The 20,980-nt window shown below is 40.6% G+C and overlaps 1 protein-coding gene across 1 annotated transcript; it reads right to left on the bottom strand.

Moving 5' to 3' along the window:
• Positions 1–475: 475 nt before the first annotated feature.
• Positions 476–20,675, bottom strand: gas8 (growth arrest-specific 8). The gene is made up of 11 exons (XM_067998038.1): positions 20,402–20,675; positions 18,072–18,164; positions 17,421–17,618; positions 16,063–16,269; positions 14,486–14,540; positions 11,136–11,341; positions 10,372–10,539; positions 6,706–6,792; positions 5,417–5,626; positions 3,709–3,774; positions 476–2,584 (listed from the first exon to the last, which is right to left on the bottom strand). Exons 1-11 carry the CDS (start codon positions 20,459–20,461, stop codon positions 2,435–2,437), a joined length of 1,500 nt encoding a protein of 499 aa, XP_067854139.1. The 5' UTR covers positions 20,462–20,675; the 3' UTR covers positions 476–2,434.
• Between the last annotated feature and the right edge of the window lie 305 nt (positions 20,676–20,980).

The raw sequence follows: 20,980 nt of genomic DNA, 5'->3' as shown, positions 1-20,980 counted from the left end.
GTGTTTCAAAATGATATTAAATGATAAACAAGAATTCTGAAGAATTTTAATATATTACTAGTAAATTGCCTGTGGCATTGCCCACAATCAGCCAATGAATATAGGCCAGAAATTGCTCGCCACTCATTAGATTTAAAGTTGCCCACTAAGTTAACGTGTTCTTTTTGGCGGCAACTTCTTTGAACTGCAAGTTCAAAAAACCTCAGCGTTCTTTCCCAGGCTGTGTGAGTGGTGAAAGGATCTCTAAGGCCCCTCAACCAATCAGCTTGAAGCATGCCATGCTGTGAGAACCAGGAAGTGCCGTTCACTCACAAACAGCACAAACTAACAACCAGGAAGTGCCAGACAAGGTTAGTAAATGTACAATAAAATAAGATAGAGAAAGCGAGATAGAGGAGTGAAATTAAAAGACAGAAAAAGTAAATCCAATTTTTAAAAAAATGTCCAAAAACTATTAAAATCAGGAGTAATGAGACTCTACATTTCAATAGTTAATTTTTAGTGCCAGAAAAGTTGTTTGGCAGTCATTAATACTTACCAGCTATTAAAACTTAGTTTAGAACTAACAAACTCAACATACCTGTTTTGTGGCAAGATTAGTTAGGTTCCAGCTAGGAAGTGCAGCAAGTTGGCGCTGGTCCATTGCTTGCAGCCGCAAAGTCCCTTTAACACGAAGCTGACAGATCACTGGTGAAACAGAAAGAGCAAGTTCTGGATTTCCACGTTTCATTGCGCATGTACGGTCACCGGAACTTGCTCTTTGATTTCGCCATTAATAACAGTGAGCGCTGTTAGGCTCACTGCTTTTTGAAAGCAATTTTTGGCCCAATTATTTTCATATACAAGATAAGGGAGTTGGGAAGACAGAATTTAGAAACTCGCTTCACAAAGCCACCTGGTAGCCAGAGCTTCCAACTCATCATGACAGTTGACATAGTAAAATTGAATGGGAAATATTAATAGAAAATGCATGTGCAAAAATGATAAAAACAGGAGGTGAGGTTTGTGGACAGGTAATGAATGCCCTATACAAGATTTTTTAATAATATATAGATAGATGATTGCATGTAGTGGGGGGATCTCACTCTTCGCTTTGTTTGAGCATTCAAAAGACAGTTCTTGAAAGATTTCAGAAAATGTTCATTTCTGAATGCACTGGGAGCAGTAGTGGGCAGTTAATATGCCCAGAAGAATACAATTCAGATAATTTCTGGTTTTGACAAATAATATACTGATTGTTGAGTAATTGGTGGTACTATTTGTGGTTAGGTAACAGAGTACTGTGTGCAGTTTTGGGTGCCCCATTATAGAAAGGACATTAAATCCATAGGGACTGTACAGCATTGATTCACTAGGATGATGTCAGAGGCAGGAAACTATATTTATGAGAAGGGACTTGAGTTACTGAGACTATTCCAACAGAGCAGAGAAGGCTAAGAGAAGATTTAATATAGGCCTTTAAAATTATTAAGAGTTTTGATAGCGTGAATAGGGAAAGATTATTTCCTCTGGTTGGCGAGTCGGTGATGAGGGCTCATGTTTTAAAAGTGTTACTAAGAGAGTGAGAAGAAAGGTTTGGAGAAATTTCTTTATGCAGAGGGTTATTGAAGTATGGAACGATTTGCCACAGGTTGAGGCAGAGACCAATGCATTTTTTAAATGGCAAATTGGATAAATATTTGAAGCACAAGTCTATGAGAAGAGACTGAGGCAGTAGGATTAGGTTTGGATTACTGTAACAAGGAGCCAGCACAGACAGCCCAAATGGTGTTCTTTTGTCCTATAAGCCTCTATAGTTCAATGCTGGTGTTAGAAGTCCTTTTTTTTTGCGAATTTAACTAAGGTTAGTTTTCAATAAACCTGAAACTGAAGCTGGAATTAATCCCTCAACGGTATTCTTTAAACAGCCATACAGCTCCGCATGCAAAACGTGATTATACATGTTTAATAGTTCAAAGTATTTCTGGACTTTTTTAAATGTTAGCTGCATTGAGTGAAGTTGAGGGAGATGACACAGCCAGAAATTACTGCATATCTACAAATACAATTTAATGACTGGTAGTGTTTAATCACCAGCAAAAATTAGATAGTAACAGTCAGCAAAAAAGGTCATGGGGTTTTGTGTTTTTGCTCAATTAAAAAAAACTCTTATTCTGGTATACAGGAATCTAATCAGACCCTATCATGATGAGGCAATGTGTTTTCTTCTGAATGTATATTTTAAATATTTATTCTTAGCTTTAAAAAGACACTACAAGTTCTCAAAACTATAAAGTATGTACAAGCTTCATTCATTTTCAATATTAAAAAGCCTCCTGAACAGGAGGTTTGCAGAGAACTTCGTATTGCATCATAATTAGGAATGTTACCAATCATATTTATTGGTAACCAAGTGTTCTACATGTCATTAGAAAGTGTAATTTACAGCCCAGGTCTATGTTGGAGCAGCAACCAGCCCAGCTGGGCCCTGACCAATGCTTTGTCCACAAAAGGCAGTCTCCAGTGGTTTGAATCCAAGCTCATCTACTGGGATTCCAAATGCAGTGAGTTTTGCCTCATATGTTCGCAGCAAGTCATTGTGAGCCTGTGTAAAAAGCAGAGTGTCAAACTTTATTACAGAATCCCATAGAAAACATGTGCTTATGGCTTTACATTAAAAGTTATCTTTTTCATTGCAACCATATACCTTCAAGGGGACACAGCCTTTATGAAAAAGTGGCAAACAGACAGACTTCTATTTATATAGTACCTTATCCAGTTTCTAAGAAATGCCTCAAAGCATATAATGAACTACTTTGAAGTGCAGCAGCTGTTATTACAGAGGCAAACCTGGCAGCTAATATGAGCACAGCAGAACCCCACAAACGAGAGTGAGATGAATGATCATTAATTTGTTTTGGGTAGTGTTGGTTGAGAGAGGAGAATGTTAGCCACAACACCAGGAGATCTTCCTGCTCTTCAAATAGTGCAATGGGATTTTTAACATTCACCTGAACCACCAGAATGTGCCTCGATTTTTAACATCATCCAAAGGACGGCACTTCCATGAGTACAGCACACCTTTAGTAATGCATTTACATATTAGCCTAAAATATAAGCTCAGACCTTGAACCAGGCTTGAACACACAAACATCTGACTATGATAAGAATGCTATCTGCTGAGCTATTTGTTTGCAAACATGATCTGCCATAAATTGTGTCATCATTGTATCTCTTGAGGATATCACAAATGACATATGGCTCATCTTCCTTTCCAAATTAAAAAAAAATGATGACAGACAACCCCTTTAAATTAAGCTTTAGCTATCAACATGTTAGTGAATAACCACTGAGGTACTGGTCATTAATACTAACTGGCTTTTGCAGCTGGGAGTTAGTCACAGTGGTTCTCTTACAGCAAATACAAAGCAAATAGTCTCCTGCTAATTAGAGGAATAATGAACATCCTCCAGAAAGTCTTAGAGCAATGTTAAAAAGTAACAATTTTATTTTTCATCAACAAGTGTCCAAAGATCTGTGTAGCTATTGCTGTCTGACAGCGTATCCAAAGGTGGTGCACTGGGTCAAAGGGACAGAGGAAGGAAAACCCCAATCATAATACCAAGCTTGTTGATGAGTGGATTTTTTAAGCTTTGAAAAAAATAAGATACTGGTGTCCTGAGATCTAATGCATCTCTAGAACTGTGTCACATTTCACTCGTATCTTACCTTACAAACACGAGCCAGCTCATACTGTAAGTCCTTGATAACGTTGTTCTTGGAGTCCAGGACATCCTGAGAAAGAACCAAACAGATAAAAGAACTGTTACATTCTACATAATGTAATCAGAGCTTGACATCATTTCCAGAATCTGAATCAGCTACTGGAAGAGGTGTAAAAGGTTTTGGATTTCATCAATTCATTACATTTTGAATACTGACACAGGGATTTCAGTCCCAAAATAAATCAGAATATTAGCAAAGATTATCCTCTTGCCAGCAAATACTGTTACATGAAAAGATACTTGTTCATGAGGAGTAATAAGTGTAAAACAAGCGGTAAATTAGTTGACCACTACCAGTGTTATGAACAAAAACATTTCTTGCTCCATACATGTCCCATTCCCTGCAGTCCCAATCCCAATGTACATTTGTCATCGTTTTACTCATTTCATCCCCAATGTACACAGTTATTTATTCATTCCACCCCCTAGCAAACTCTCCTGGCTTATACTCACTTTAGCCTCAGTGGACACGTCTTTTAAATAAAATTAACATTACATCAGTTTTATATATTACATGAAAAATTCAATGACCACCAGCCAGATTACTGTACAGTTGTCCAACTTTGTGACTTTGACTTATCCCACGGCTCCTCATCATGTACCTTCTAATTCACATTCCTAGTGAAGTCCCTGATATAGATGTGCCAAACAGATGCTGTTGGTGGAACAATTTCAGATCTTTATCGAGATATGGGTTTAAAACTTCAGAAGCAAAATAAGCAGTTTCACTTCACCTTAAAAAGAAAGCCATCTATATATTTCATGGCAAAGTTATAATTTCTTTGTTCATTAAGAGAGACTTGCATTTATTGCGCTTTTCACGTCCTCAAGACATCCACAGAAGAAAAGTACACTGTGCATGCTCCACCCAGTTATATCCTTAAAGGGATCACTGGAGGCCGCTCAAAAAACGGCCCAGGAAATTTTGAGTTTTTATTTCAGTGTGTTCCTCCTGGGTCCACAATAAAACTCCGGCCCAATGACACCTGTTTGAGGCCCCCCCCCCCCCCCGCCCTGCCCTGCCCTGCCCCACCCCCAGATCGCCTTCTCCCACCGACCCATCAGCCAGCTCAGCATAGGAACAGGCTGATTTCCCACCCTCCCACAACCAGCAAGGCAAAACAGGGTGCCCGCAGCTTGTTGGCAACATTTATATATGGCCCGATTCCAAATTTGGTTCGGGCCTCAAGCTGTCACAAACGGGTGAGTGCAGCGGCTGCTCTGCTGACTTTGTACCTGTTTTGGGCGGAAATCGAATTTCTCAGCCTTGGACTCGCACTCCTAGCCGTACAATGCTGTGACAGATGCTGACTTCTGGTTGACCATGTCACCAATAATCCAGTCAGCCAGTACAATGTGGGAGGATTAAAAAGTCAAAGCTTAACTTTTTAGATTTTTTAATGCAGGGGTAATAAACGTACACAAAAATGGTATGATTTTAATATGTTGGCATTTCACAATTTTTTTTTTGTTTATCCTCTTAACTTATACATGGACGTTTGTAGCCTTGCGTTATAGTTTTGTAGCTACTTTAAGGATGTACTCAGGAGTTTCCCAATGAGACATGAATTGTTCCCCAACCTTCAAGCTACAAGGAGTCAATCCACTATGACAAGGAGAGAGAAAGAAAAAGCAGAACTATGTGGTGATACCTCCAGTTTGCGAGTGATCATAGTGAGTGCAGTTGGGTCGAGGTTGGAAGCAGCGAGGACCTCATTCAGTTGTGCTTCTTTCTTCTCCAGGCAGTCAGACAATACACAAAGTTTCTGCTCAAGGATAACATTCTTCAAGCCAGTCTTCTGCTGAACCTCCTGAATGGCTTTCGCAAATTTTCTGTACAGCTCATCTCGCTCTTCTTGAACCTTAATTCAAAAAACACATAAGACATTAGAAATGAGTAAAACTAAGCAGAAACAAATCATCCATGTCAATTCTATTAACAGAATTTCACATGGTTGAATAACTGAATGAACATTGGAAGGCATTTTTTTTTAATTGGTCATAAGAAAAATTACTTCTTTCACTAATCTGAATATAGAATCGGGTTATTTTGTGTAAAATTATCATATCTAATGCTACACTTGTTACATCCAGTCTCCTGTTAGCGATATATTTTATAAGAAGCACAGGAATGGACATGTGTTAAATACCCTTGCTCTATAATTGGGGGAGAGCTAAAAAGTTGGTTATCATTTATCATATACATATAATTCACATGCAACTGATGACATCAGTCAATTTTTCTATTCTCCTTTCATCTCTAGCAATCATTCTTGTACAGACTTCATCTGTCCCAATTTCATACCCTTTATTAAAATTACCATTTTCCATTTGTCTTGCTGTCTCTCTTCAGCTATGTTGGATTCCCTAGTACTCTCATTGTGAAAATGTTTCTCATTTAATTTCTCTCACAATATGTTCCACTACTGAAATTCCTCCTCAGGATCATTATTATTAATCTCTCTAGCTTTAAGCTTCAAATTTTGCCTCTGACTCAAATGTGTTTCTGTAAGTGTCAGTAACTTGCCAGTATTGTCCATGAATCTGGAATTCTCTCCCCAAAAGGCTGTGGATGCTGGGACAATTGGAGCTTTCACGACTGAGATTGATAGATTTTTGTTAAAGGGCATCGAGGGATTTGGAGCTAAAGCAAGTAACTGGAGTTGAGCCATGATCTAATTGAATGGCAGAGCAGGCTCGAGGGGCTGAATGGCTTACTCCTGTTCCTATGTTCCAATTTCAGTTCAAATCTTGTGTCACAACCATTACCTCTGCAATATCCCACCACAGCATTAGAACACGTGATCTTGAACCAGCCAAGACAACTACTGCACTTTTGGGAGGTACCTCCCTTAGTGTGTAAGCTCACAACTGTGCTTTTGGCACTTGTAGTTTGGATTCCGCCAGCTACATTTTAGTAAATATTTTTATTGTAACCCACCTTGCAAAAGCGCTGCTCTAGTACTTCATGCTCCCATCTGAACTGCTTCATTTCTTTGTCCATAATTTTAAGCTTTGCTCTAGCTCGCTGTGAAAAGAAAAATCAAACTGTATGTCACCTTAATGGCTTCAACTGTTAACTGTTACGTTCTTTTCCATTGGCCTGTTGCCTCCCATCTTCCCCTTTAACTCAAAGAATGAGCCACCCAAGGCAAAGCCATTTTAATAACTGGGTACTAACGTTACTTCATGTTTAGCTGCACATGGTTTTCCTCCACAAGATGGTGCTACGTTGCTTCTGGAAAGCGCTTAGGTCCACAACTACTAATCCTACCATAACTCGGGTATAGCAGGAGATTGGGCTAGCCTTCAGATAGTTTTTTCTCCCCTTAAAGCACATAAAAATACAGCACTAACATTTACACTATAGCAAATTAATAGTATTGTTACTACAACCAAACATTTTGGCAGATTTGAGACAAAAAGTGAGCCATTTCTCAAACAACCCCTCCACATATCCCCTCCCCACCCCACCCCAACACTCTGTCATGGCCAAATACTCAAGTACTACAACTGTAAAGTGCTGACAGGCTAGAATGTATTTCAGGTCCAATCCAATTCACAGATAGATAATTTCCAGCATAGCCACTTTCAAAAAGGAACCCAAGGTACAAGAAGATGATCACTGAAGCAGAAAAAAAAAGTTGTTGAGATACCCAAGAGCCAGGCAATGATCATCTTCAACAAGAGAGGGCCTAACCACTCCCCTTGACATTCAATGGCATTACCATTGCCAAGGCCCCCATCATCAACATCCTGGGGGTTACCACTGACCAGGAACTCAACTGGACAAACCACATAAATGCCATGGCAACCAGAGCAGGTCAGAGGCTGAGTATTCTGCAGCGAGTGGCTCACCTCTTGACTCCCCAAAGTCTCTCCACCACCTACAAGGCACAAGTGTAATGGAATACTTTCCACTTGCCTGGATGGGTGCAGCTGTAACAACACTTAAGGGGGCTTGACACCATCCATGACCAAGCAGTCCGCTTGATTGGTACCTCATCCCCTAGCCTAAACATCCACTCCCTCCACCAACATACTGTGGCTGCAGCGCATACTATCTACAGGTTGCACTGTAGCAACTCGCCAAGGCTTCTTCCGCAGCTCCTCCAAAACCCGCAGCTTTCACCATCTGGAAGGACAAGGACAGCAGATGTATGGGAACACCATCACCTCCAAGTTTCCCTCCAAGTCACACACCATCCAAACTTGGACATATAACAACAACTTGAATTTATATTGCACCTTTAGTGAGGTAAAACATCCCAAGTGCTTCACAGCAGGGTAATCTGACAAAAATTGACACTTATCTAAAGAAGGAGATATTAGGATGGGTGAGTAAAAGCTTGGTCAAAGAGGTAGATTTTAAGGAGGGTCTTAAAATGGAAAGAGGTGGAAAGGTAGGGAGGGAATTCCAGAGCTTAGGCCTAGACAGCTGATGGTGTGGTCGCCATACGGTAAAGGCAAAGGAAGTGGGAGATGCAGAGGCGAGAGTTGGAGGGTAATAGGGCTCGAGAAGGTTACAGAAATAGGAAGGGGTGAGAGACCATGGATAGATTCGAACACAAGGGTGACAATTTTAAAATCAAGGCATTGTTGGACTGGGAGCCAATATAGGTCAGCGAGTGGGACTTGTTGCGTGGTTAGGATACGGGAGCAGAGTTTTGGGTGAGCTCAAGTTTATGGAGGGTGAAAGATGGGAGGCCAACAAGGAGAGGATTGGAATAGTCGAGTCTGGTAGTAACAAAAGCATGGATAACAGTTTCAGCAACAAAGGGGCAGAGACGAGCGATGTTACGGGAGATGAAAGTAGGCGGTCTTTGTGCTGGAGAGGATACGAGGTCAGAAGCTCAGCTCATGGTCAAATCGGACACGGAAGTTGCGAACAGTCTGGTTCAGCCTGAGATAGTGGCGACGTAGGCACAGTGGAGGGGTCGAGAGATGGTGAGGCAGGGCTGGGTGTCAGCAGTGTACATGTGGAACCTGATTTCATGTCTTCAGATAATATCGCCGAGGGCTAGCATGTAGATGAGCAATAGGAGAGGGCCAAGGATAGATCCTTGGGGGACTCCAGAGGCAACAGTGTGGAGCTGGGAAGAGAAGCCATTTCAGGAGATTATCTGGCTATGACTGGATAGGTAGGAATGGAACCAGGCCCACTCAGTTGGACAATGGAGGAGAGGCGTTGGGGGAGGATAGCGTGATCAACCGTGTCAAAGACTGCAGTCAGGTCAAGAGGATGAGGAGGGATAGTGAATCATGGTCACAGACACAGAGGATGTCATTTGTGACTTTGATTAGGGCTGTTTCAGTGCTGTGGCAGAGGAGGAACACTGATTTGAGAGGTTCAAACATGAAGTTGCGGGAAAGATGGACATAGATTTGGGAGACAACAACACGTTCAAGGACTTTGCAGAGGAAAAGGAGGTTGGAGTTGGGACAGTAGTTTGCAGGAGCAATGGGGTTAAGAATAGGTTTTTTTAGGAAAGGGGTAATGATGGCAGATTTGAGAGGGAGAGGACCGACCCGAGGAAAGGGAACCATTTATAATATCAGCTAGCACAGGGGCTAGGAAGAGAAGTTGGGTGGTCAGCAGATTAGTAGGAATAGGGTTGAGCAAGCAAGAGGTGGGTCTCATGGACAAGATGACCTCAGTGAGGGCCTGAGGGGAGATAGGAGAGAAACTAGAGAAAGATATGGCTTCGAGGCTAGGACAGGGGAGATCCTTGGGGGAATCTTGGCTTGGTGGGAAAGGGGAAGGGAGGGATGGGGCAGAGGCATCTGAACGGATGGTCTCAATCTTACTGACAACGAAGTCCACGAGCTCCTCACACATTATCGGAGGTGTATTACCGTTCCTTCATTGTTGTTTGATCAAAATTCTGGAACTCCCTACCTAACAGCTTTGTGGGAATACCTTCACCAAATGGACTGCAGTATTTCAAGAAGGCAGCCCAGCACCACTTTCTCAGGCCAACTAGGGATGGGCAATAAATGTCAACCTTGCCAGTGACATCCACATCCCAAGAAATAATATAAAATAAAAAGTGGCATAAGTTTTTTTTTACAGACATCGACTGCCTCCAAGTATGTTCATTTTACAAATAACACCATGTCTAGTTAAAATCTGGTAAAACTGTAAATTAAATCAGGGAACACAAGCCTGTGAAAGGAACCCAGTGTTTATTTAAAAAGGGCAGGATTTTTGAGATGTTTGGTTAAATCTGATGAAGTATTTTTCAATGGTGAGAAAATGTATCCCTCTCACAGATTGCAAGATTCAGACTGGTACGAGCACACCCATTTCAGAACAGTTTCACACAAGTTGTTTATGAAGTTTGGTCAAAATCACTGAAGTATTTAAGTTACTAAGGTAAAATTAGTGTTCATGGACACAATGATATTAAATTCTCTTTTAGCAGAGCAGTAGGGGAAATTTAAAATTATAGTACATTACACTACATATCAGCATATGCACCAAATAAAATTTACAACCAATGATTAAAGAAAAATTATTGGTAGCAAAACTAAAACAGTGCCAAAACCAATGAGGTCAGTAAGTGCCAAATTGGTGTACGCATCATCTAGCTACTAAGACACTTACTGTAAGAAAACCTTTATCCTGCTCATAGTTAGCTAATTGTTTACTACGTTGTGCCACATCTTCCCGTGCCTTCTGTAGTGGGATTGTCAGATGCCTGTTCTGAGACTGTAGCTCAGCCATTTCCTTCTCCTGTCGTTCTTCTTTCCACTTCATCTCTTCCACTTGTTCCTAAGGAATTAGAGCAAAATCTGAAGATCAGAGCTGGCCATTAGACACCCTGCTCACAAAAATCAAGAGTTAATATGTTGGAGTAAATCAACCACAAGAAATAAAAAAAACATTAATATACATTTGTATGTTCTTATTAATATCTATTATATGGATGGAATTTACAGGGTAGTCTGGGAGCACCCATACATAGAATAGTTTAGCTCTCTCTATTCCGCCCCAAAAATGTCCTCTATGCCCAGTCTCAAAGGAGCAGCCCCTCCATTTCCCACACCTTATTATCTCTCTGTACAAAATTGACAATTCTTAGACAATTGTGAACAGCTTTATGCCCTAAACCCATATCCCTACAAATTAGGCCAAATCTATCCCAACCCATTTCTCATAGGGGCTTACAGCCACCACAAAAGAAGAGCTTTTCATCCCATCAAACTGGGCTTGATTTAAACTCAGCTCCCAGAGTTGACAAGTGTACAGTATTCAGTCCCCTTGTAGAAACGTAATTATTATTTCACTCAGCAAAGTGAGAAACAGCTGTGATTTTACTTGTACTATCATCTACAGCATATCTGTTTAATAACATGGAACACTCTAACCTTCAATGAGTTAATGAGTGCAAGGTTGTTAAGAGTAATGTCATTGTAGTAATTTTTGATATCACTGAAGGCTTTTTCATGGTTTTTCATCAGTGCGTTGATCTGACCATTCTTTCTTTCTTCAATTTCATGAATTTCTGTTTTTCTTTTCAATTCCATCTCTTCACGCAGCACGTCCATCTTCTTCTGATATTTGGCTTCAATATCTGAGTGTGGCAAAGGCACAGTTAGAAGGAATTTCTCAAAGTTAAATAGATCAATCATGCATACACTGCAATATCCAGAACAAAAGAAAAAAAAACTAGTTCCTTCACTGTAGAAATTGTATAATTCAGTTAAAAATGTCATTTCACTTAGGTCTATAGGGCCTGAAATTCCTGGGGTGGGGGAGAGCGCAATTTGGGTGGATCCCTCACTGTGCCAGGAATTTGGTATGGAACCCAAAATCTGGTAGGATATCGCCCTGTAAGTTGAGCCCAAATTGCGATGGGAGGAGAAAAAGTGTCCTCAAGTCTACTGCCAGGTTTGAGGGCATGTGTACGGGAGCGCTCCCAAGCTACCCTCTGAATTCCATCTATTGCACCCTCCTTAGGCCCAGAGGAAGTCATGCCTGTTGAGTTCTGTACAGGGCCTTCCCAAGGCCCCAAACATTTTAGTGAGCAAAGGTAATCGACCTCAGAGGTGATCAATTTACTTAGAATGCCAGCATTGGTTTGGAAAACATTAAAAATGGGCCGAAGAGATGACTGAAAAATGAAGAGCCTCGTATCAGAGCAACGTGGTGCTGCTCCAATCTTCCATCTCCTCGTTGGGGTGGGTGCCTCCACAATCATAGGTCATCCACCTCAATGACCCCATTCCTGGAATTTGAGACAGGATCAGATGTCTGGCTTGTTGGCAGAGTGAAGTCCTGCCCTGCCATGTTTCCAACAGCAATGTGGGATCCTACCAATTTTGGGTCCTAAAGCTCTAAAACATTAATTAGAAGATGTTAGAAAGACCAGACAAATTTAACATCATGTTTCATGTTTGTCTCCTTTAATGGACTCTTTTCAAACAATGTAAGGATTCATCTAGGTCACAATCTTAACACTTGTTGTACAAATCAGATTTTATATATGATAAAAATTATTGGCTTTTCGTAGAATTTAATTAGAAGACTTTTCACATATACTCTTTTGGTTCATTTTACTTTGTTGTCTCAATTATAATCACCATCTAAACGGCTAAACTAGTAGCAACATCCAAATATAATCAGGAGGCAGCTGCTGAAACAAGTATCCACAATCGCCAAAACATCCAATCGGAATCTGAAAGGGTTAAAGGTAGGTCATGTTCGACTAATCTATTTGAATTTTTTGAGGAGATCACTAAGGTGGTGAATAAGGAAGTGTCTATGAATGTTATCTATATAAGGCATTTGATAAGGTTCTACACAAGAGATTATTAGCAAAAATAAAAGTGCTTGGAATTGGAGGCAACTTTAAGACATGGGCTGGAAATTGGTTAAGAGGTAGGAGACAGAAAGTAGGGATAAAGGGAATAAATTCTGATTGGCGGGTGTGATCAGTGGTGTTCCCCAAGGATCTGTACTAGAGCCTCAGCTTTTCATCATATATATCAATGATTTGGATGAAGGAATAGAAAGTTGTATATCCAAGTTTGCAGATGATACCAAGTTAGGAGGCACAGTAAGTTGTGCAGATGGGACCAGGAAGTTACAAAGACACACAGATAGATTAAGTGAGTGTACGAAACTGTGGCAAATGGAGTTCAATGTGTGGAACGTAAGGTCATCCACTTAGATCCAACAAAGACAAATCGGAATGTTTTCTTAATGGTGAAAAACTAGAAACTGTGGAGGAGCAAAGAGATTTAGGTGTTCATGCACCGCACCTCAGGAAGGATGTATTGATCTTAGAAGGGAACAGTGTAAATTCACAAGAATGGTACTGGGCCTTAAAGGGTTAAATTAAGAGTACAGGTTGCACAAACTTGACTTGTATTCTTTGAGTTTAGAAGTTGAGAGGTGATCGAATCAAGGTGTTTAAAATGACAAATGGATGAGATAGGGTAGATGTAGAGAAATTATTTCCACTGGTAGGGGAATCCAGAACAAGGGGGCACAATCTTAAATTAGAGCTAGACCATTGAGGAGTGAAATCAGGAGGCACTTTTTCACACAAGTGGTAGAGAAAAAATAGAACTCTCCCCCCAAAAGATTGTGGATGCTGGGTTCATTGACATTTTCAAGACTGAGATTGATGGATTTTATGTTAGGTAAGGGTATAAAGGGATATGGATTAAGGGCAGGTAAATGGAGTTGAGGTACAGGTCAGCCATGATCTGACTGAATAGCAGAACAGGATTGAGGGGGCTGAATGGCCAACTCCTATTCCTATGAAAGACACATACTCAGTGAGTTGGAAAAAGTGTCTCCCGCAAATAAGAAACATAATTACATTGTACAGAAAGTGACTACCCCCTGCATCAGTACATAGGGTAGATATTCCCTTTATGTGGTTTTCAGGTGGCCGGAAGATCTGGTCCATTTTAAGGGCCGGGCTTCATTAACACATGGTCGGCGGACCGTGAGGGAGAAAACAAGCAGCATGGGTCAGCCTGCTGGCTCCAGGCTGCCACAGCCTCTGGGTAATGGTAGGTCCGGTCCACGTGGGGAGGGGGGGGGTTTTGGTCCATTCTCAGGAGAGAGTGACCCGGGGGTGTGGCAGTGGCACTGGTTGTTTTTATGAAGCCCAGAAATCACTCCTGGTCCTACCAAATCCACAAAAATAGATTACAACTTGCATCCTAAGCTGCTTCACCAGCTGAAACTGTGCAGAGCGGCACAGCGCGTGCTTCGCCCAGTTAAGTTTTAAAATGGCAATTGGGGTCCCATGGGTGTCATAGGATCCCGATTTGCATATTAAAAGGGTCTACAGCCTGATACAGGTGGCGCTCCGGCTGCCCCGCGATAAGCCCCAAGGACGATAGCATTGACCACACAATCGGCAAGAACGGGGCAATGTCATTTTCGAGGCACTACCACCCATTTCCACTGGGCAAGAGGCCTCAAAATCTCCTTCTATGTGTCTTATTCCCTGGCATACAATACTCTATGTGTTATTATTATCTCTTCTTGGTTATCGCTTATATATTCTCTTGTCTTTTGCCTTAGCAGCTTTCGATTGTACTAACAGAATTCCTTCTCTTTCATTGGCAATTTAAGACTCACACCCAAGTCCTTCAAATGGACTTTTGTATTTTGGTGGGGGATCAGAATTACTAGATGTGATTATAACAGTTTTCATTTTAGGATTTTTCTACAAACAGACAAAAGTCAGACTAACCTTCTGTTTGTTTTTCAAAGTCATTCCACAATCTTGTAATCTCTTCATCATTTTTCTGTAGTGAATATGAAACAAGTCTTCATTAAAAACTCATCAGAGCTCTGATAGAAGGGTCAACACTTGCCGATAGACCTGCTGTACGTTTCCAGCATTTTCTCTTTTTATTTCAGATTTCCAGTTTTCTCATTTTATCTATTAACTAAAAGTACCTTGCAGTTCTTCAGAAGCCTGTTCTTGTCAAAATGCAATATTTTGGAGAAACTATTAATGTAGCTACCTTCACTTGTTCTGTCTGGATCTAATTACTTGTTGTAGTACAAAGTACTGGAGTAGTGTTAAAATTAAATATAAAACATTATCACCCCCTGTAGTTTGTTGAAGGAATGGTACTTGGCACAGAAGAATTAAAATAAGTGGAGGAACCTTTTTGTTTCCACAATTCAATCATAGTAACAGAGTAGTGTTTTGGGCAGGAGAAGGCCACTGGTCAATTGAGGCTACTTGTCTAAATCTCCCATCTGTTTCCTTACTGTGACTCTAGAACTAATAGCTCTGAATCTTATTTACTAACAGGAATTTATCCAGTCTTTTTTTAAACCAGCTGTGCTATTCTGTTCCACCACCCTACTGGTAATGTATTCCACATTTCTATCACCATCCTATTGAATCAAATATTGCCTAGACTTTCATTTTCTTTTGACAACCTTCACTTTAAACTCGAATCCTCCACTCAACTTAAGAACTTTCCTGGATCTAATTTCTCAATATTCACCAAAAAATTTGGTCCACCCCAATTATGTTCCACTCAGGACAGTAAAGACCCAGGATGGACAAGCTTCTATCATATCCCAACTCTCTAAGTTCAAGAAGCAGCCTTGTAGCCCTCCTTTGGATTCCCGCCAATAACATTATATGTTTTCTATAATATGTAGACCAAAACCAAACACTACTCCAGATGCAGTTAAAATCACCTTTGACTTGTGTCACATGCTTAGCTATACATGCCAAGTTGTCTACCAGCACTGAACCAACATTTTTAATTATCTGTTCACCAAAACTCTCAATCTTTTTCTTGCTCTGTTACCTCAAGCAAGGTACCGATTAATATGTAGTACACATTTACAATTCTTCTACCTACTCTCATGTTACAGTGCTGAATTCCATCTCTCAACCTCTCTGTCCATTTCCCTTTGGATTATCATACATTGGTTAGCGTCATTAGCCAACTACATCCAATTTGGTGTCATTTTCAAACTTAGACACCTTGGACAATATTTCATCTTCCAAGTCATTTATAAAAATCAAAAACAGTGACTCCAATATCGACTCCTATAGAACGCCTATGTCAAGTAGCTTCCACTCTGATACCCCCCCCCCCACGCACGAATCCAGCCTAATACTTTGCCATCTATCCATTGGCACGCACTTTGTGAATTAGGCTGTTATGTGGGACAGTGTCAAAACCTTTCTGAAATCGAGGTAGCTAATATCCACTACTTCACCCCTAATTTTACAGTTAAAGCAGTAGTAGCACCTTGTATTAAGCTGACTTCATCTTTGTCCCTACATGGACGTACCAGTTTCAGGGTTTTCACCATGTTTTCATTGGAGAGCTCTTGTTCCTTCAGTTCCACTTTTAAGTTTCTCGTATCATTTAGTAGATCAGCCTCCTGGTCACGATGCTCTTTTTGCTCCAGTTTCTTGGCCACTGTAGTCTCTGCCTTCAACTCTGCGAGGTTATTCTGGTGTTCATACAATAGGTGTTTGACTTTCTGCTTGTAGACCTGTGGAAAGAAGAAAACATAAACCATCATAAGGGAACTTGAAAATGATTTGCAATTTAGAAAAAAATCCTACTTACTAGAAATATTTTCTTCCTCGAGAAGCCCCACTATTTCTCAGTCAATCGTGGATTTTTTTTCCAGCTCTGATGAACTTCCTGGGGCATAAATAAAAAGCAGTACTGATTGTGCCCAACATCCCTCTTGGTTTTGGAATGTGTGGGGCAGAAATGCAAGTTATAGGAAAAATTGAAATTTCTAATAAACTAGTTGCTTTTAGTCTATTAAATCTCCCATCATCTCTGAAAATTCACCCATGCACATAAACTACTTATGTTAAAGACCAACTTAGTGAGTGGGTAAAACTGTAGCAGATGGAATTTAATGTGGGGAAGTGTGAGGTCATCTACTTTAGATCTGGGAAAGTCAATTCGGAATATTTTTTCCAATGGTGAGAGATTAGGAGCTGTGGAGGAGCAAAGGTATTTAGGTGACCATGTACACAAATCACTAAAAACCTGTGCACAGGTACAAAAACTAATCAAAATGGCTAATGAAACGTTAGCCTCTATCTCAAGGGAGTTGGAATTCAAAAGTGAGGAAGTGATGCTTCAGTTGTACAGAGCCTTAGTTAGACCCATCTGGAATACTGCATCACAGTGTTGGGCACCAAACCTCAGGAAAGAGTGATATCAGGGTTTAAACAGGTTGCATAAACTTGGCTTGTATTTCCTTGGGTTTAGGGGGTTGATTTAATCGAGGTGTTTAAAATGATAAAGGAATATGATAGGGTAAATACAGAGAAACTATTTCCACTGATGGGGGAAATCCAAAACAAGAGGACATAATCTTAAAATTAGAGCTAGGCCAATTAGAAGTGAAATCAGGAAACACTTTTTTAGTATAGTGGAAATCTAGATCTAGCTACCCCAAAAGGCTGTGGGTGCAGGGTCAACTGAAATTTTCAAGACTGAGATCAATAAAGTTTTGTTAGGTGAGGGTATCAAGGGATATGAAACAAAGGCAGGTAAATGGAATTGAGGTACATATCAGCCATGATCTAATTGAATGGCTGAACAGGTTGGAGGGGTTGAATGGCCTACCTATTCTTATGTGTTAATTTTCCAATTATCTTGCTGAATTAGGCCCATTACCTTAATTTCCACCTGGTGTCGTTCCTCTGCATCCTCCATTTCTCGGTCTTTGTTTCTTAATTCTGACTTCCTCTCCTCCAGCTGCCGCTTTGTGATCTCCCAGAAAGTGTGAATTTTATCACGCTCAAGCTGAAAGTAGTTCCGTTCTTCTCGTTCCCTATCGAGCTCTTCACGCAGCCTAACAATGTGTTCCTCCAACTGTGTACGGTCAAATATGAATAATTAGTTTTTCAGCTGAAACCCTTGAACAATGAAGTACTCCACAGATATAGAATCATACAGCACAGAAGGAGGCCATTCGGCCCATCGTGCATGCTCTTTGAAAGAGCTATCCAATAGTCCCACACACCTCTGCTCTTTCCCCGTAGCCCTGCAAATTTTTCCTTTTCAAGTATTTACCAAATTCCCTTTTGAAAGTTACTATTGTATCTGCTTCCACCACTCTTTCAGGCATTGCATTCCAGATCATCATAACTCACTGCGTAAAATAAATTCTCCTCATCTCTCCTCTGGATCTTTTAAATTCAAAGCTCCTGTCCCTGGATGGGCTCGAACCACCAACCTTTCTGTTAACAGCCAAACATGCTGACCGATTGCGCCACAGAGACAGTTCATATATATCTTAATTTTCACAGCTCAGAAGAATTTTACCTGCTCCTTAGACATTGCATCTGTAGAAATTCCATCGACCACTGTTGGTGTTTTTGCTTTCTTGCCTCCTTTCCCTCCTTTCTTTTTGGGTGGCTGTTAAATGGAAAACTTTTGTTACTATTACATTTTTTTTTGCTATAAACAACTAAAGCTAATGAAACCTCAGTAAGATTGGTATTGTTCTCTCTAGGACCGAGAATATACTGTGTTTCCTCAGAGGTCAGTTTACCACTGATACTATTTTGTTTGAGCAGTGTTGCTTCACTTCACATTTTTGGCAGCAGACTGGTTAATGTTGTACTACCAAGAATTTTCTAAAATAATAGTGCATATACATTTTTAATTACTAATGGAGACGCAAAATCTTTTGCTCAACCAAGTTAACAATTTTCAATGTGCACAAGGAATTTCCCATTTGCAGGCTGACCCTGTTTTCATATCAATTTCTGGTACAGTGACAGACACAATAGGCTCAGTTTTGCTTCTGTCCCTCTATCTGGAGACTAAGATAAAGGAAGAAGGGGGAATCGGCTGAGTCGTAGTAACAATATCCCAAAATTTTAAAGAGGATTTTTTAAAAACTCAGTAAGACTTTAGGTACATAAAAATTACATTAAATAAAAATGCAGCGTCCAGATCTTGTCTTTATCAGAGATACAAATAAACTAAGGGGAATTAACACAAGGAAATATAATGGTGTTAAAATATTTTTCTCATTAAAAACTCTGTAAATTCCATCATTCAAAACTTTTACATATCCCAATACACAATTAAACTTCTAACCTTTATAGCATTTCCTTTACAGTAATACTTAATTAAGAATTGTATCTTTTTATTAAAAGTAATTTTAAGTACTCATTCTTCCAGATGGTTTTTATTTTACAGAAAGGATCGATACCAAAATACCATAACAAGTGCCAGCTTGACTCTGTTGGTAGCACTCTTCGCCTCTGTGCCAGAAGGTTGGGAGCTCAAGTCCAATTTTAAGGCTTGAGCTCATAATCTAGGCTGACAATTCAGTGTAGTACTGAGAGAATGCTACATCGACCTTGTATCTTCCAACAAACATCACCAAAAACAGATTAACTGGTGATTTATCCCATTGCTGGTCGTGGGAATTTTGCAGTGTGCAAAATGGCTGCCACATTAACCTATATAGCAACATAACATATAAAGTGTTTTGGAGTGTCCAGAGAGATGTGATAAAATGGAAATTCCTTCTTTCTTAACTCATTTAGTCACGTTTCCCCCACACCGTCCAAGGCAGCAGGAGTTACATGTGATGTGACTGTGAACCAGTGTGTACCAAAACTTGTCTGAGATATGGGATGAAACCTTAGGAGATGCAAAGTGGAAACTCTGGTTGGGATCCTGGGGTACATTGTTCCTTCAACTTTTTAATTTTAACCCCTTAATTTTTCAGATAGCTACAATTTAATACATTCTCTCACCGGCATTGCCAAATTGATGTATGGGGTGAAATCACATTTTTTTAACAGGTACATTTCAGCAGTTTATACATACATCAAAAATTAAGCCTCTGTTGCTAACTTTGTGTTGTTTCAGTGCACTTTTAACAATACCATGGTGAAATTCCTCTTTAAATGAAAAACAGGAGAATGCCTGTTAACAACCCAACAAAATTGCATTCTGAAATTTCACATTTCAAAACATAATTTTGTTAGTGGGTCAGTAGATGGTAAAAAGATGGGTATTGTCCCCTGACGTACTCTAACCACATAAAAATTTCCATCTTTTTTGTCAGTTCTACATCTTTTGACACCTTTCACGTATTACTACATCTTCCAATCTTGTGAATTAAACACAAAAAAGGTCAAATCGCTGTTCTAATCTATGTTGTAAACAATTTTACAACACCAAGTTATAGTCCAGCAATTTTATTTTAAATTCACAAGCTTTCGGAGGCTGCCTCCTTCCTCGGGTGAACGATGTGGAAACATCTAATCTATGTTGAGTCAGGTAATCTCAACTAGGGCAAGTTAGTTCATTACTAGTGCCTGGGGCAGAGGGGAGCAGGAACAGCCTGGATTCCTCCTGCTGGAAAGTATAAATGTGTGGACATCAGGTGAGAACAGAATTAGCTCCATAGGTCGCTGATACCTTCTTTGTGGCACAGCCTGCTGGCAATCACTGTCTGGGCTGGCAAATCCAGCCAGGAGTCAGTGCCTTCAGGGGAGGGGAGGGGAGTGTAAATCTGTTGCTGCTCCCCTCCCCTCCCCATCCAGATCCAGAGGACAGACTCCAGCTTATCCTTAGAGCCGAGTCTGTGCCCGTTTATTTTAATATATCAGCTCCACACCGACACTCACCATCTTGGCGTTGCTGCTCAGACCGGACAGACCAAACCGTCTGTTTATCGACAGCACCATGGAAACATCGCGAGAGCACAGCAACCAAACACCGCGAGACACCGGGTGGGGGGTGAATTTCCGACACGCTCGTCCGCCGTAACTACGACGGAAGAGTCGGGGAAAGTTTCGAGAAATCGGGGCGTGAAAGGCTACACGCCCTGTTTTCCCGGGACTTTCGCGACTCTTCCGCCAAAGTTACCTTGGACCAGCTGGAAGAAACACCCCCCGGCCCCCGGCCTCTTTTCCAGAGTCAAAGCATCGCGAGAATCGTGCACCGCTACCATAGCAACAGGTAAACAACTCCCTGGCAACGAAGGGCAGGCAGTGAAACCCACCGGAACAAGCCAGTGCAATCCCTCTCCATTGAGGGGCCTGAACGACCAGGAAATAGTCTCCTGAAACATGAGGACAAATATCCAGGATTTACATTAGATTAAGAAATATTTGTGGATACCTGCATATTTACAACAAAACAAATTGCAGCAATACTTGTAACAATCCCCATGGTAACTGATTTGTATAGAAGGGAATATCTGC

The sequence above is a fragment of the Heptranchias perlo genome, chromosome 16 (genome assembly GCF_035084215.1).
Source record: "Heptranchias perlo isolate sHepPer1 chromosome 16, sHepPer1.hap1, whole genome shotgun sequence".
In the NCBI taxonomy this organism is placed as follows: domain Eukaryota; kingdom Metazoa; phylum Chordata; class Chondrichthyes; order Hexanchiformes; family Hexanchidae; genus Heptranchias; species Heptranchias perlo.
The sequence above is the reverse complement of the archived record's forward strand: the minus strand, read 5'-3'. Positions and strand labels throughout refer to the sequence as shown.